We start from the raw sequence: 17,596 nt of genomic DNA, 5'->3' as shown, positions 1-17,596 counted from the left end.
CTCACATACAGTTGGATAATAGTTTACACAGCTAGCCATGGGGGCACATGCTTTTAATCCCAGCACTCAGGAGGCAGAGGTAAGAACTCTGTGTGATCAAGGCCAACCTAGTTTACATAACAACCCTTTCTCAGAACAAAAAAAGCCTGCAGGGAGCTGGTGAGCAGCTGTGAAAGAGGGGGGTAAAAAGATCTGAGCATGAAGAATCCTTCAAAGAGGACTATGAAGGGGAAAAGGAGAGGTGGTGCACCATGTTACATAGCATTAACAAACTACTCTGCTCTCATTTGAGAGACATAAGAGCCAAGTTCTATGCTCACTGGGCCTTTATACAAACCCTCACCCACCTTCATAGTGGTGAGGTTTCTGCTGGCCAAGTTGCATGAGGGACATCACATAGCATTCAAGGTGACAAGGCAGAGCTTAGGTTACTTTAGAGCTACTCTGTCCCACCCACACAGCCCTACTGTACCACAAAGTCCAATTCCTTACCTTCTTATCCTCCAGATCTGCAGATGTTAACAACTCAGGCCGTTTCTTGATAATACTAATTTTATCTTCCAAGTGGTTAGCCTTGAAGATCTTGGAAACAAAGAATAAACTGTGTTAATATTGTTTTGGAGCAGGGAAAAACAACTTATGTGCTTGAGGCCTGGATTCAATCTGCATTTCGGTGTGAGTAGAACTGAGTGATTTGTAATCTACTCTACCGAAACTGTAAGACCTATATATAGATCCTGCCTGATGAGATATCATTTGCTCAGACCTCTTTCATAGTCTGTAGGAGGTACCCAAAGAGATGTTATCCTAGAGCCATTTGGCCAGAAAATTCAGCAGAGAAGGTGACTTTGAGGGGTGTTAGTTTTTAACTTTCTATGATGTTACAGATTGAATCCAGGTAGGAGCTACAACCATGAAGCAGGGTTATTTCTACTAGTTTCTGGTTGTGATGCTACTGCAAAGTCACCCATCCCAGAGTGAAGAAGGCAGGCCCAACAGTCCCCCCATGAATTTAGTACCAGCTGTCACTTACCCTTTTCATCAGTCTATAAGAAGCTGCCGAACTCTCAACTGTAAACACCTGAAGAAAAGCCAAGAGATGGACTTAAAGACAGAAGACACTTAAGACGAAAACCTGTCAAGAGGACACAGAACAATGGCCTGGCTGTACTACCTCCCTTGGATAGTATCTATGCTGGGTATTCACTAGAGAAAGTGGCCAACTCGAACGCTATGCTGCAGTTACCTAGCAGTGGTAGCCATTACTTGGTTCCTCACCATGAGTGGAAATAATAAAGTTCCTCAGCCACCAAACCAAAGTCATTCCACCAACAAAAGCTGTATCTTCAAAGGGCTTTGATCACAGAAACTCATGCCTGGCCTGGACCACAGTATGGCCTAACTCAAGAGCCAACTTAAAAAAAAAAAAAAAAAAAAAAAAAAGTGAAAAACAACAAAATAGAAAAGGAAAGTAAGTTAAAAATTAAAAGAGAAGAACAGCCCTTACAGAGAAACAGAGAAGCATGACCCAATGACCCAGTACCTGCTCTGCCCCAAGGTGATGGGCCAGCACAGAGAGGAGACTGCCATCACTGACACAAAGACAGTTGGTCCCTGGTGTCAGCACCTGTGGGAAAAAGCAGGATCAGCACAGGTTACCTTAGTCCAGGAGCTTCCTCCTGACAAGCTAACAGACAGGTGCCCTTCCCCCAGCTTCACTCACAGGCTTCATTTTCCGTTTTTTTTCCTCTCTAATTTTGTGTTTGGTTGTTTTGCCCAGAAATGTGGGTTTGTAACCCACTGAGGCCAGAAGAGGGCATCAGATGTCTTAGAACTGGAGTCACAAACTGTAGTACTAAGACCAAACCCAGGGAAGGGCAACAGGTACCCTTAACCATGAGCCATCTCTTTCCAGACCTGACAGATTTCTGAATACACCAGTTCTCATCCCATTTTCCTTCCTGCCCCCACACTGCCACGTCTGCCTTCTCATCATACACAGTAACCAGCCGCGGCCCTCACCCACTCTTCCCACCAGGGCCCACTGCTGTGAGAGTAAACACAAGCGGGGAGAGTGAGACCTAAGCACAAAGACCCAAACACTTACAGTCCTCAGGGCTTGGGCAAATTGATCAGTTCTGTCCTGATCATTAATCTCTCCAAACCGAGGCCGGTTCCAGAGCAAGTGAGCCTGACAATCACACACAGGGCGCACTTGGTAGACTTTCTCATTCTCATCAGCACTGAGCAGGAAGATGAAAAGTCAAACATAAGTGATAAATATTCCACACTGGAAACTTGGAGAGCATGAGGGCATGAAACAGGAAGCGAGAACACCAGAAGTGAGCCTGGGCCCTGGGAGATACATGGCCAGGTCTCTAGAAGAGCCCGGACACCAGCACATTGGGGGTGATTCCACACTTCTCATACACTTCTCATATATATATATATATATATATTGAATAGAACTTACCAATCCATAACAGTTTCTACATATACACAAGCACACTGATGTATCCTGCTACAACCTTCTGCTTTTAAAATTATTATTTTTACATGAGTGGAGAAGTACCATAGCACATATGTAGAGGACAGCTTTGTGGAATAGGTGCTCTCCTTCCACTATGTGGATTCTGGGGATTTAACACAGGTCATCAGGTTTGCTACAAGTACCTTTACCCAGAGTCATATTACTAGTCCTTGCTCTTACTTTATTCTGTCCTGCATAAATCTACCCATTTAAATCTCTAGGAGATCAATCAGTCCAATAGAGTTCACATCAGTGCAGTCTGAGGGCTGGTCCTTCACCCCAACAACAAACTTGCATACCTGGTCCTCTGGAGGCTGTACCACACACAGTAGTCATCATGGTGGGCTACCAAGCATTGGGGTGAGCCCTGAACAACGGGATCCTCCTGTGGCAAGAAGTATACACACTGCATCCAGTGGTCCCGCCACTGAAATGAGAAGAACTAGTTTCACTAAGCTGTGACAACAATGCTTCCAATCCAAAGGCCCAAAGTCAAATATCAGTTGTATAGACTACAAGTGCTTATTATGGCCCTAAAGATAAAGAAAAAAATCCTAATCAGAGAAGCCAGTGTCCCAGAAAGCTTTCTGGAACCCGGCTGACTTCAGAAGACATCATCAAGGGCATTGATCTTCTGAGGTAGCTTTAGAAGGGACAAATGCAGGCTCTGCTCTCTCCTCACACCTTTAATCACAGTACTGGAGAGGCAAAGGCAGATGGATCTCTGAGTCTGGTCCTAGCCTGTGTCAAGTTGACATAAGACTAGCCAGCACAAGCACCAATGCACTCTCCTTTATCTGTTGGACTATGAGCCATCTTCCATTAGAAGGAAAAATTCTCTGGCTCAAAACTAAGGCTGACCTAGTGGCCTGGGGGAAATCCTGCTCTAAGAGCCTCTTGGGATATATTCCAAGGCTTTAATATATATACAGAATTTCCTTTTGTTTTAAGTGGCTTCAAAACACAGAAAGGTCAAATATAATACATTATATTCAACTGGATCCTAGACTAGGAAAACAAAAGCTATTAAAGACATTTGGGGACAAGTAAGAAAATTTTATTTTGAACCATGTTAGATGTTATAGAATAAATAGTATATGTTAATTTTCTCAGGTGTGATGATGGTATTTTGCTTATGAGGAAACTGTTTTATTCTTATAAGTATCAAGGAGTCAAGAGTCAGATGTTTGTAACTTACTATCAAATGACTGAGCAGAAATTGTGTGTGCAATGAGAGAGGAAAAAAAGATACAGCAAGTGTGGGAAATATTAACAATTAGTAAATTGAAGTAAAGGCACCACCAGTGTCCATTTTCACTTACTCTGTGATTCTACAATTTTTCAAAACAAAAGCTGGGAAAATAGGGGTCAGGGAAGATGGCTTAATCAGTAAAGTCACTTCTGCGTGGCATGAGGACCTGAGTTCAAAGCCCAGCACCCATGTAAAAAGCTGAAAAGCTGGGTGTCTATACCCTGGGGGTGGGGTGGGGGTGAGAAGGAGTGGGGGCAGAGACAGATGCATCCCTGAGTGGTCTAGTCAAATCAATGAGTTTCAGATTCAGGGAGAAACCCTGTCTAAAAAACAAAGGTGGATGGGGACTCTGGCCTCCATACATACATGCAAAGGCCCACCTACAGGTACATATGCACACACCAATACTAACAAATATGTACACTCACTATACACGCCATAACTCACACACAGACCGCATTGTATCACACACATTAAAAAGTTTAAAATAACAGAGAAAGGCTGTTAGGCTTACTCCCTTGAATTAAATAAGTTGTTGTTTTTTAAGATTTATTTATTTATTATGTATACAGTGTTCTGCCTACATGTATGTTATGTTTGCATGCCAGAAGAGGGCTCTAGATCTCGTTACAGATGGTTGTGAGCCAGCCAGTGGTTGTTGGGAATTGAACTCAGGTCCTCTGGAAAAGCAGTTGGTGCTCTTAATCTCTGAACCACCTCTCTAGCCTCCTTGTTTTTGTTTTAAGAACTAGAATATTCTAAATTGTGAAACATGATTTACAGTGATTTTGACTGGTGATTAAAGATCCAGAGCATTACCAGGCAGTGGTAGATGCACATCTTTAATCCCAGTACTCGAGAGGCAGAGGCAGGCAGATCTCTGTGAGTTTGAGGCCAGCCTGGGCTACAGAATGAGTTCCAGGAAAGACTCCAAAGCTACACAGAGAAACCCTGTCTTTAAAAACAAACAAATATCCAGAACATTATATATGTTAGGCAACTATTCTATCACTGAGCTCACTTGAGCCCAAAGTAACCTTTAAAAATCCTTACTAAAAATCTTACATAAAAGGAAAATAAGAAAAAGAAAAGATAAAGAAACTATAGGCACATAAAACAGATTTGTACTAACAAAAACCAAGAACCAACACAAATATCCAGCTCAGAAATAGGTTAAATATTTATGAAGAATACCCAAAGACATGAAAAATGACAAAGATCATAAGACAGCAGAAAAATACAACCAACAACAACAATTTATAAAAGGTCAAGCTGGGCGTTGATGGCACACGCCTTTGGTCCCATCTCTCGGGAGGCAGAGGCAGGCGGATCTATGTTAGTATGAGTACAGCCTAGTCTACAGAGCTAGTTCCAGGACAGGCTCCAAAGCAATACAGAGAAACCCTGTCAAAAAAACAAAACCAAAAAAAAAAAAAAAAAAGTTAAAAATGAGTTAAACTCCTCTTTGGAAAGAGACACAAGAAAGGTAGTTAAGGTAGTTATTTTGGGTGGTAGGGTCTAATGTAAATTCTAAACACTTTCATTTTACCAAAGGAAGTTCCTTTATTGAACCAGGGTCTCACTCTATAGCCCTGGCTAGTCTGGAACTTATCATGTAAATCAGGCAGGCCTTGAACTCACAAACAAGTGTTGTAGAATATTATTTAGAGGTGTATTACTTTTTGTTTATGCTCTGGAACATTTGTTTAATGATCCAAAGATATGTTTGATTAAATAAAATTCACTTGTGGTAAGAAGGCTGGGTCAGCAACTAGCTGACAGGAAGTTGTAGGGAGGAGCCAGGTAGAAAAGGGTTTGTAAGGAGGGAAGAGGAAAAGAGGATTTATCGGGAGACAGGAGGTGGTAAGCTAGGTGAGCTGCTTGCTATTCAATCTCTTTGGGAAACAGGATTCAAAAAAAAAAAAAAAAAAAAGGCAACAATTAAAAAAAGAAAAACAACACAAAGTCCACCTGACTCTACCTTGTAAATACTGGGATTAAAATCCTATGCCACCATACCCACCCCCTTCCCACCCCAACCCCAAAATCCCCACCCCCAGTCGCATGTTATTCTTGTTTTTTACTTGTTTGTTTGTGGGGTTTTTTTTTTTTTGTTGTTGTTGTTGTTGTTGTTTTTTCAGAGACAGGGTTTCTCTGTGTATCTTTGGAGCCTGTTCTGGAACTCATGCTGCAGACAGGGCTGAACTCATAGAGATTCGCCTGCCTCTGCCTCCCAAATGCTGGAATTAAAGACATGTGCCAACCATACCCAGTATTTCTTTTTTTTCTTTTTCCATGTCATTCTTATGACCTATAATATGTCTTGTTTTTTTAGAAATTAAGGTGATAGAATTTGGAAAAATCAGGAAGAATAACTATCCTAAAAAGTTGGTGCCTGAGTTAAATGTGGTCAGGAGGTGGTAGCACACTTTTAATCCCAGCACTCAAGAGGCAGAGGCAGAGGTAGGTAGATCTTTGTGAGTTTGAGGCCAGCCTGGTCTACAGAGCAAGTTCCGAGACTGTCAGGGCTACAAAGAGAAACTCTGTCTAGAAAGAAAAAAAAAAGTATAACATATGCCTGTAATTCCAGCACTGAGAGGAAGCTGAGGGAGGAGGGTCATGAGTTTGTGGCCAGCCTGGGTTACCTTATGAGTTTGGGCCAGCTTGCTATATAGCTTCTCAAAAAAAGAAAAGAAAGAACCTGGCTCAACTCTGATGGGGTGACAACCTGCTTATTGCTATTTCCAGAAACCAAGGAAACTAGGTTTTGTCAGACTCCAATAGCTTACATGCAAATGAAGACAAAGCTTTTTCTACTTGCCTGGGACATAGCTCACCCACTTGGTCCTGAATTTAGCAAAAAGGCAGGTATCTAAGATGCCTATTCAAATATAAAGCTAAAAAGTAAAAGTTCAAAAGCCACATATACAGTAATAAAGGATAAACAGGTTATGTTCTCCATTATTCCTTCCTGTACTGGAGGAATAGAGTGCTCCCTAACATCTGCCCCTCCCATAAACACTATACAAGAAGACTGCTGAGTTCTCATGCTAAAGAGCTAGTAACAGAACATCTGTCCCAAAGTGAGACAGGCTAAATGGGATCAAAGTGGTTTTGTGAGTTCAGCAGGGAAATCTTTCAGCTTTCAAATTCCTAATATTATAAAAGTCATCAGTGGTTTAGAAAGGGCACATGATGCACTGTGAGAAGACCTGGGATCCACACCTACCCTTCTACTTCCTGGACACAAGACCCTGCACTCTGGGCATTGTTACAGTTAACTGGTATATCTATATGTAGATTCAAGGAGAAATATACACTGTAGTGCTCTAAAGACATGCAACTAAAATGTATTAATAATTTTATTTTTGAAATCTCACAAACACAACCCATGAGAACCAAGACTGCAGAGGAAAGTTGGCATGCACTGACTGACACACACCTGCCTTGGGTCAAACAATTAGAAAGAAGAGGTTGACTGAGGAGCTCACAGGTCTGGCTAGTAACAGCAGCCCCACAGCAGTCAGAGCCTTTGGCCTAGGCAGTACTTAAGGCACTTAGGTGTATCTGTAATGCAATGGCAGTATGCCTGCCTATCATATGTGAGGCCAAATGTCTAATACAGTGGTTCTCAGTCTGGGGGTTGAACAACCCATTCATGGGGATCACCTAAGAACATCTGCATATTAGATATTTACAATTCATAACAGTAGCAAAACTGATTATGAAGTAGCAATGAAAATAATTTTATGGTTTGGGGTCACCACAACATGAAGAACATTAGGAACATCGAGCACGGAAAACCACTGCTCTAATCCTCATACTCTAAGAAAACAACACTAATATTCATAAATACACACTAACTACTCTGCAACAGAGCTACATTGTTCACTGAAAGACACAGGATGACTTGAATTCTTACAGGTGGCCTTTCTGTTGTTCTTTTTCTATTAAGATATGATTATCCTACATGTGAGTCTATGCATCTATGACTTAAGCAAAAGTGTTCAGGGCCCCAACATCTATCATTTCTACCATGTTGGACTGAGCTATGCTGTGTACCATTAATGTTCTGACAGCTTACAGTCAAGCTTTACCAACAGTGGGTCACAAAACTTTCTGAATTTTGTTTACTAATAGGTAAAGATAGCATTTCATTGCAGTTCATATATGTTCTTTTCTTTTATTTCATAGCAGTTTAAAGGTAAAAACTTATCACATGCTGAATAGTAATCTGTATTTGCAGTTTGTAGTTCACATTCCTCTGCTCATTTTCTTTGAGCTGGAGAGGGTAGATTTTGAACCAAAGGAAGTGAAGTTGTAGTTCTTCATTCCAAGCTGACCTGAGCCCACTGGATTACTTATGGAAGAAGGTGGTGAGGTGAAGGGCTATGCCAGGACAAATGAGAATAGCAGAACTAATCCATTAAGACTTGTGTTGCTCACTGTGGCCACAGGTGTCAACCATGAACTCACCCAGAGAGGAGAGGTCTACTACACACTGGAAGGCTCTACTGCTTCTTTTTGGTATTTTTTTTGGTTTTTTTTTTTTTTAAAGACAGGGTTTCTCAGTTTAACAGCCCTAACTGTCCTGGAACTTACTTTGTAGACTAGATTGGCCTTGAACTCACAGAGATCCTCTGGCCTCTGCCTCTGAGTGCTGGGATTAAAGGTGTGCATCACCACTACCTGGCATGCTTTCTAGTTTTTATTAGTTATTATTTTTCTTTGTAGTGATGGGTAGAATAGGGACTCATGCAAGCTAGGAAAGTGCTCTATCATTCAGCCACATCCCAGTCCATTGTGCTTGTGTGTGTGCATGTATGTTTTCCCAAAAGAAAACTCCCTCTTTGCCTTTAACTAATATAGTGATCTAGGGGTAAAAAGAAACAAAAATAAGTTTCCTGACTTACATGAAATGTGCTCAGCTCCTGCCTCTTACCTGAAGCTCCTGTGGGTCTGTCTGTGCCCAATAGGGTGCCATGGTACATTTGATCTTCCCCTCTGGGTCCATTTCAATGTCCCACCAGGAAAGAACCACCTGTGCTTGGCCAGATGCCACAGGTACAAACTGCCTGCTATGACAGGCTGCCGAGCTACTGACTTGCTTGCTGAAGTCCACACTGTAAAAGAATATTCAGAAACCGAAGCATAATTTAACTCATACACTCCACTGTTAAACTTCTACAGAGACCTGATCAACAATGGTGCTAATGTAGAGAGAATTCAGCTAGGTTTCTGTTCCACAAAAGAAGAAATCCAATTAAATGTCTCAAAGCACTACCACCCAGGGAAGTTCCAGGGTACCTGAACATTGGTAGCACATCACTGAGGACAGTGAAGTCAGCAGATGACACCTGATTCAGCTGAATGTCATAGACTGAAGGTGCACCAGGACACCTCTCCAATTCTGAGGGAGGAACAATGACCTGCTCTCCAAGACCAGTCTGAATACGGACAGGAAACAGCTTGTTCCATGACCACATCCTTCTGGACTCCACCAGCTGGGCATAGACAGTTGCTTTGTGAGGCACTGCTTCACAATTTTCCTAAGTTTAAATCAAAAGAAACCAACAACAGTAAGTCAGGCACCTGATCTACAGTGACTCACACTTGTCAAAGGCTTTAATATTTGTTGTGGATGGAATATTTGTTTACACTGTGAAGCTGTGTTTTGGCCAAGGTACCTTCTGATTGGTTTAATAAAGAGTTGAATGGCCAATAGCTAGACAAGAAGAGGCTAGGTGAGAGTTCTGGGAACAGAGAGGACTCTGAGAAGAAAGGTGAAGTTGTCCAGCCAGCACAGAGGGAAGAGGATGGGCAGTACAAAGAGATGAGGTATCAAAGCCATGTTATTGAATGTAGATTAAAAAATATGGATTAATCCTGAGTGAGGTAACCCAGACCCATATGACAAACAGTGTGTACTCACTCTTAAGTGGATATTAGACATAAAGCAAAGGATAACCAGCTTACAGTCCACAACACCGAAGAAGCTAGGTAACAAGGAGGAGCTTAAGAGAGATATACATGGCTCCCCTGGAAAGGAGAAATAGATAAGATTTCCTGAGCAAATCAGGAGCATGTGAGGGAGGGGGAAAGAGAGGAGAGGAGAGCATGAGGGATGGTCAAGTTGGGGGGAAGAACAGAGAGGGAGAGCAAGGAAAGAGATTAGGGAGCCATTAAGGGGTTATCGAGAAACCTGGCACTAGGGAAATTACCAGGAATGCACAAGGATGTCCCCAGCTAAGACTAAGCAATAGTGAAGAGGGTGCCTAAACTGGCCTTCCCCTGTAATCAGATTGATGACTACCTTAATCGTTATCATAAAACCTTCATCCAGTAACTGATTGAAGCAGATGCAGAGATCCACAGCTAAGCACTGGGCCTAGATCCCAGAATCCAGTCGAAGAGAGGGAGGAACGATAATATGGGCAAAGGGGTCAAGACCATGATGAGAAAACTCATAGAACAACTCACAGGAGCTAGTGGGAGCTCACTGACTCCAGACTGACAGCTGGGGAACCTGCATAGGACCACTAGGCCTCTGAATGTGGGTGACAGTCATGTGCCTTGGGCAGTTTATGGGGCCACTGGCAGTGGGACCAGGATTTATCTCTAGAGCATGAACTGGCTTTTTGGCACCCATTCCCTATGGAGAAATATCTTGCTTAGCCTAGATACAGAGGAGAGGGCTTTGGTCCTGCCTCAATGTGATTTGACAGATTTTGTTGACTCCCCATGGTAAAAGGATTAAAAATCAAATTATATAAACCTCAGCAACTTTTCTAGAACAGAGCAACCCCACCTTGACCTTTGAGTTACCCAGTTCCTCTCTGTTCCAAGGAGTAAAAAAAAAAAAAAAGACCACTTTCAGGGAAAAGTGAAAAAGTCATGGTACAACCCTGAAACCATAGACTGTTCCCTCACTATGACAACCAATAAAAACATGTAAAATAACAGGTTGTATTACCAAAAATATGAATTCACCTAACCCCTGCTAAATGTCAACCAATCAGAAATGGACCTCGCCCACTAATGTAATTTTTTGTGGCTTTCCCCTTTAAAAGAGCTTGGCTAAATGCTCTAAGACACCTCTCTGGCAGCTGTTGCATCAGTTTGCCAGTAGAGATCCCTGCCTGCTTGTATACAATAAAAATCTTGCTTTTTTGCAGTTTGGGAGAGTCTTTCGTAAGTTAGGACTCAAGGGGTCTTCATGATCTGGGCAAACAATGGGAAGCTGAACTGTCTCTGATGAGGGATGGAGTGGGAATTGGAGGAGGAGAGGGAGGGGGAACTGGGATTGGTATTTAAAATAAAAAAATTGAAAGAGGGGAGAGTATGAGGAGAAGAGGGAGGGGGAACTGGGATTGGAATATAAAAAATAAAATAAATAAATAAATAAACAGAAGGCTGAGTAGGACAAGAGAGGGCACAAATATGAAATACATATGTACATGTATACAGTGTTATAATAAACCTATTATTATGCATAATTTTTTAAAAGTTACATTATGTTGCCAGACATTATTGCCCTTATAATTCAACTCAAATCTAAGTCTCAACTTTATCTGGGGCTGGAGGGATGGCTCAGCAGTTATTAGCTCTTGTTGCTCTTATAGAGGTTCCAGGTTTGGTTTTCAGAACCCACATGGTGAGTAACAACCATCACTAAGGCCAGCTCTACGAGATCAGGTGCCCTTGTTTAAACACTATGGGAACTGAGCGTGCACACAGTGCACCTATATACATGGAAGAAAAACACACACATAAAATAAAATATATAAATCTAAAAAAATCCTGAGCAAATAAACTTTCCATATTAAATTAAAAAATAAAAAGATTGTTTTAATTGCCCCCCAATGGGTTAATTTAAGTTATAAAAGCTAGTTAGTAACAAGTCTTTTTTTTTTTTTTTTTTTTTTTTTTTTTTTTGGTTTGGTTGGATTTTTTGAGACAGGGTTTCTCTTTGGAGCCTGTTCTGGAACTCACTCTGTAGACCAGGCTGGCCTCAAACTCGCAAAGACCCACCTGCCTCTGCACATTATTTATGATTTACTAAAGCTTGCCTGAGGATTTAGAAAAGCAAAATCAATCTCAAGCTATAGACATCAGTCAGTGGTGACAAACACCTTTAATCCCAGCAGCCAGAAGCTAGGAGATGGTGGTATACACCTTTAATCTTAGGAGTCAGGATTAAGAAGGCAGACTGATCTCGCTGAGTTCAAGACCACCCAGGGATACACGAGACTGGATCAATCTAAAAGAGTAAGAGATCACATGTCTTTAATCCCAGCACTAGAGGGGTATACATAGAAGCAGTGTCTTCAGTATTTGGTAGGAGGCATTCATCTCCAACCACACTGAAGATAGGCATTCATTCTCCAGCCAAGCTGAGGAGAGGTTATAGCTGAGGTTTGGTGAGAGCTTATAGAGACAGGATCAGCCCATTCAGCCTGAAGTAGAGGTAAGAAGCTAGTGGCCAGCTGCTTTGCTTTTCTGATATTCAGATTAAAGTTTGAACCCCAATATCAAGTCTCTGGGTCATTTACTTTTTCAAGTTACACGAGTGTTGGGATTAAAGACATGTGCCACAAATGTCCTGCTAAAGCATTCATAATTAATAAGTCTCTGCGTCATTATTATCAGGCTATGACATCATCAATATAAATACATAATTAAAAGGCATAACACCACAAATATGACATGACACAATAATCAGAAGACTATGACATCATAACAGGAAAGATATGACAGCATAAATGTATGATGTTATAATTCAAATTATGATATATAATTGGGAGGGTATGACTACATCAATGTTAATATATAGCATCACAATTGGAAGGGTATGATATAACAGATTGGCATGACATCACAACTGGAAGACTATGACATTATCATTGTTGGGACATAACATCATCAATGTAAATATATATCATAATTGGAAGGGTATGACACCAATGTGAGTATGACATAAAAAATTGTTGTTACATGCACTTACATATAAGAATATGCATCTCCAACTAAAGAAATACAACTTTCCTAGTTATCTGTCCTTCTTTCATTTTATCCTTTCTCAACTGCTTCTTCATCTCAACCTACCTGCTCCCCTACACACTTCCCATCCTTTATCTTTTATTTCATCTTTCCTCCTCCCTTCCTTTTTTCCTTTCTCTCTCTCTGTACTTGTCAATGTTTCTGCCAAAGAACCCAATCCCCATCACTAATGCAAAGTGTTGTGAGCACCGTAGTATAGTATACAGACTAGACATCACATATAGCTAGTGGATGTGTAGCATCAAGTGGCAGAAGTCTGAGTCTTTCCTCATGGTGAAAATGAACAGAAGAAGAGACTGCTATACAAGGATAGACTGTTGCTTTAAGCGGTCAAATAGGAAGATATTCAAGTGTCCAGGTTTTACTCCATTTATGTCTTACATTACAAACCCACATCCTGTAATGGCTGACTTATCTTTAATATGATAGCACTTCATTCCATTGGTCATGATTCTCTGGAGAATTGTCAGAATCAAGAATGAGAAAACTTCCAGTCACCCTTTTTAAAGTCTAGGCAGTCCTCCTTGGTAAGATGCTCCCTGTAGGGTTCGGCAACCCCGTGAAAATGGTGAGGGAGCATGTATTCTATGTTTGTTGCCTAGAGAGGATGCCAATCCTCAAATGGTACAGAACTATTAGCAGCGTCATATATGTAATAGATGTATGACAGCCCATTTACTACTTTACTTGCCCTCTCAAAGTTTAAACAAAGAACAGAGATTGGTCTATGGTGAAATCTCCACACAAACATAACCCTCAGAAAAATTCCCAGTTGACCCAGGTGTGCATGGACCACAGAGAGGCATCTACTTTTGTCAGGGTACTTGTCTATTCTCATGTGAGAGCAGATTAAGACCACAAGCTGACAAACCTGTCAACAGCAGCTGTTCACCTCTGCAGGCTCAGTCCTAAGGGAGGGGAAGTCTCCCCTATTGGGATAAGAAAAGCATTTCGAAATTAAAAAGGGCAAATTCCCCGGAATACAGATAACTATCTGTCCTGTTTGCAAATGTCAGGGAATCTAGGGAACATGGATGTTTGTGAGCATGGGTGTAGCTTTTATGTATTGCGTTTGTGTTGTATGTGTATGTTTATCTGTATATGTGTTTTGGAAGATCTATTCATGTACCTACATCCTCTACTGATTTGCACCTTGTCCATGGGGTCCAGGTCCCCTAAAGAAAACAGGATGAAGAGAACTTGTTTTCATTTGAGTGTGAAGTTGCTGAGTAAGGCAGAAGCACTCCCGTCCCTTCACAGACACCTGCAGAGTCTCCCTCAACTACCCGGTTGTTCTACCTCCTTGTCCTCCTACCTCATTCATCCTTTTATTCTGAGTCCATCACCAGGCCCTGGAAACCCAGCAATGAAGATGGTTTTCTCCCTCCCAGCACTGGCACTGGAGCTAGATGCCTGTCAGGAATTGAAGGGAGGTCCAGGTGTATGGAGAGATTCTGAAGGGCTGTACTGAGCATGGTGTAGCAGTGACTGTGTACAACAGCTTCAATTGTAACACTCTGAAGGCTCTGACCACTTACCTGCACAAGATGCCTATGTGCATGCTCGTAAGAGGGCAGTGCTCCCTCCCCGATCAGTTCAGTGTCAAACAGCTCTGTGACCAGGATGTTAGCACGACAAGGCAAGTCACCATCTGAAAATATGCATTAGGGTAGGAAATATATTTACGACAAATACATCCAAAATACTACATCAAAAAGTAGGAGCTAGAGAAATGACTCAGAGGTAACAGCACGTGCTGCTCTTGCAGAGTTCCAAGTTCAGTACTCAGCATTCATATCAGGCAACTCAGAACCCCTGTTAAGTCTGGCTCCAGGAGATCTGATACCCTCTTCTGGGTTTGGAGGCATTCTTTTGTCAACTGTTTTCTAAACTTTGAAAACATAATATTAGTACTACAATTATAATTTTTAACGAGCCAATAGACCTTGGGAAGAGCTATTTATCATGGAGAATTAACTATAAACATTTCTAATGGTTCATGAATTACATTAGACAAAGCCCACTCATCTTCACTATACAGAGGACAAATTTCACAGCTGACACTAAAAAAAGAGGCGCATTAAAGTGGTTTAGAGAGGCTGAGAGCCTGGACTGAGCCTGGAGTCCTACAGACCTCACTGGAGACCACTTTCTAGCCTGGAGGCCTGGGTTCTACATATCAAGTTAGTCACCTCAACTGTAAAATGAGGGACAGAACAAAGGTTAGAAAAGTATATTTCCTATGGCACATATGTGGGTTCAACGTGCCCATTTTACTTATACATCTAGTAAAGTGGAAGCTAAGTATAAGTACATGGAAATTAAGAGCAAGCTCCATAGCTTGCCTTGGAAACAGTGTCCGTTCTCATTACTATGTTAAATTCCAGCAGGAACACACTGTTCCACCTTGACCTCTCCCCATAACCATACACTCGACAGCCTCTGCCTTAATGAACAGCCCCTGTCATATTGCACAGAAAGGAGCATCATTTGCCAGGTCTAGGACTGCCCTAGTCACCATACCTCAATGACTAGAACAATACCTTAAAATCAATAAGAAGAGCAACAAACACCAGCTGAATTCTTGATACTTCCCTGTCAATCATCATCAAACCAGAACAATTCTACCTCCTAAATACGTTTTAAGGTGATGATGAGACTTGAAATGATTTACCATTCAAGTTTGTTCATTAAAATAAAAACAACGCTTTATGACCCAGTGAATTTTAATAAATACTTCTTGGAGCCTGGTATTTATCAAGTGAATGTGAATTTATGAGGGGGTGGTGTAGAAGAACCTAAAGAAAGGGTAATTAATTATAGCAGGTGTGTCCCAATTTATCACATGAATGCAATGGATAGTTGAACAACAGCTGCCACACATACTCAGGGTAATCCATCTAAGCAACAGGCTCCAAACTTAGATGCTAATTTTAAGGCCTCAGAACACAATGTTAGTATTTCTGCATTCAATCCTTCCTGATCCTAAAACTCTAATCCTGTAACATTCAACAAGCCACACACAGTAAGTACCATGCTAGCCAGGGCTATAGAGCAGAGCCTTTCTCAAAAAAACAAAAAGAAGTGAAACTAAAATTAGGAAACATCACTGGGAACTGGAAAGAGTTTTAGGAAAGATGGAATGTATAAGTACCAACACTGTGGCATCTAGAGAGGAGGAAACAGAGAAGACTTCTGACTTGGCAATGAGGAGGCCACTTGGGATAGGATATGACAGTGCACACCAGAAGTCCCATCACCTGGGAGGCAGAAGCAGAAGGCCAGTGAGTCTCAGGCTAACGTAGGCTACATAAAGAGATTCTGTTTCAATAAAACAAACACTTCAGCAAGCCACCTGTTAAGATGGGGGGATTAGTGTCAGGCAGTGGTGACACACACCTTTAATCCCAGCACGTGGGAGACAGAGGCAGGCAGATCTTTGTGAGTTCCAGGCCAGACTGGCATACAAACAAGTCCCAGGACAGCCAGGACTATTACACAGGGAAACCCTTGTCTCAAAAAAACCAAAAAAAAAAATATATATATATATATATGTATGTATGTATGTATGTATGTATGTATGTATGTATTACTATGTAGTTCAGGCTGACTTGAAATCCATGGCTTTCCTTCTACCTCAGCTTCCCAAATGCTTGGGATTACCCATACCTAAGTTTAGGATCTTAGGGATCAAACCTAGGGCTTAGGAACCCAAGGCAAGTACTCTACCAGTGGCTACATTCCCATCCTCAAAGTAATGTGTATTACTTTGTGGGGGGAAAAAAATCCAGATATGGTGATCTGTTATCTGTCTGTAATTTCAATTCAAGATCAGCCTGGACTATATTAGATCTTGATGATGATAATAACAAAATTAAACTAAACTAAAATACTGAGTTTAAATAGATCCTTCAATCCTAAAATACTACATCTTAAAAACGAGTAATGGCCATAAAGAACAGCTTATCCATCTTCCCCTTCCCCAAATGTTTTAAATGTGCTCTCCAAGTTTCAATAAGCATGTAGAATGTTCTAACACTATTGACTATAAAGACTTTTCTTACTACCTTAAATTTGCTTAAAGCAAAATGTTTCTTCCCTGTGTGTGACTGCTGTGACATTTCATTAGCTCTACTATTCACACAAAGCTTCTCACACAGGTAAACTCTCACCTGGTCCAACTGTCACCTCAGTGGAATGCTTGTTAATAACTTTAATCTTATCACTGAAGCCATTTTTCTCCACAATCTTCACAGCAGCATCAGCCATTGGCTTAAAAACCTGCAAGTCAGAGAAGGGGGTGAAAGCAGAGGTGACAGAGAGGGAAAATGAGCAATGTTTTAAAAACAGAACAAAAACCCACTTACCACTGAAGGACTCATAGCTAGGCCCCATCATTAATTAGTTAATTAATCAATTAATTAATTTTTGGTTTTGGTTTTCAAGACAGGGTTTCTCTGTATTGCTTTGCAGCCTGTCCTAGAACTCACTCTGGAACTTGCTGGCCTTGAACTCACAGAGATCTGCTGGCCTCTGCCTCCTGAGTGATGGGATTAAAGGCATGTGCCACCAATGCCTGGCTGGTCCCATAATTTGACCCTAAAAATGCTTTAGTCTCCAAATGTGTGCCATGAAAATGAATAAAAGGATGAAATTCAGCCAGGTGTGATTAGCTCATGTCTAATCCCAGAATTCAAGATAGTAAGGCAGGAGAATCAGCATGACTTAGAAGACTGAGCTATAAAATGAAACCC

General features: G+C 41.3%; 1 protein-coding gene across 1 annotated transcript in view; it reads right to left on the bottom strand.

The window, feature by feature from the left end:
• Nucleotides 1-17,596, bottom strand: part of LOC127214032 (protein arginine N-methyltransferase 7-like) — a 49,113-nt gene that overhangs the window by 8,709 nt on the left and 22,808 nt on the right. The window contains 9 exon segments of the mRNA XM_051174429.1: nucleotides 493-582; nucleotides 1,034-1,081; nucleotides 1,544-1,627; nucleotides 2,108-2,243; nucleotides 2,830-2,957; nucleotides 8,725-8,905; nucleotides 9,090-9,331; nucleotides 14,381-14,493; nucleotides 17,015-17,123. Coding sequence (XP_051030386.1) covers nucleotides 493-582; nucleotides 1,034-1,081; nucleotides 1,544-1,627; nucleotides 2,108-2,243; nucleotides 2,830-2,957; nucleotides 8,725-8,905; nucleotides 9,090-9,331; nucleotides 14,381-14,493; nucleotides 17,015-17,123 — 1,131 coding nt within the window.

This window comes from Phodopus roborovskii, unplaced genomic scaffold, assembly GCF_943737965.1.
Source record: "Phodopus roborovskii unplaced genomic scaffold, PHOROB, whole genome shotgun sequence".
Lineage (NCBI taxonomy): Eukaryota > Metazoa > Chordata > Mammalia > Rodentia > Cricetidae > Phodopus > Phodopus roborovskii.
Note: the sequence above shows the minus strand (reverse complement) of the source record. Positions and strands in the feature narration are given on the sequence as shown.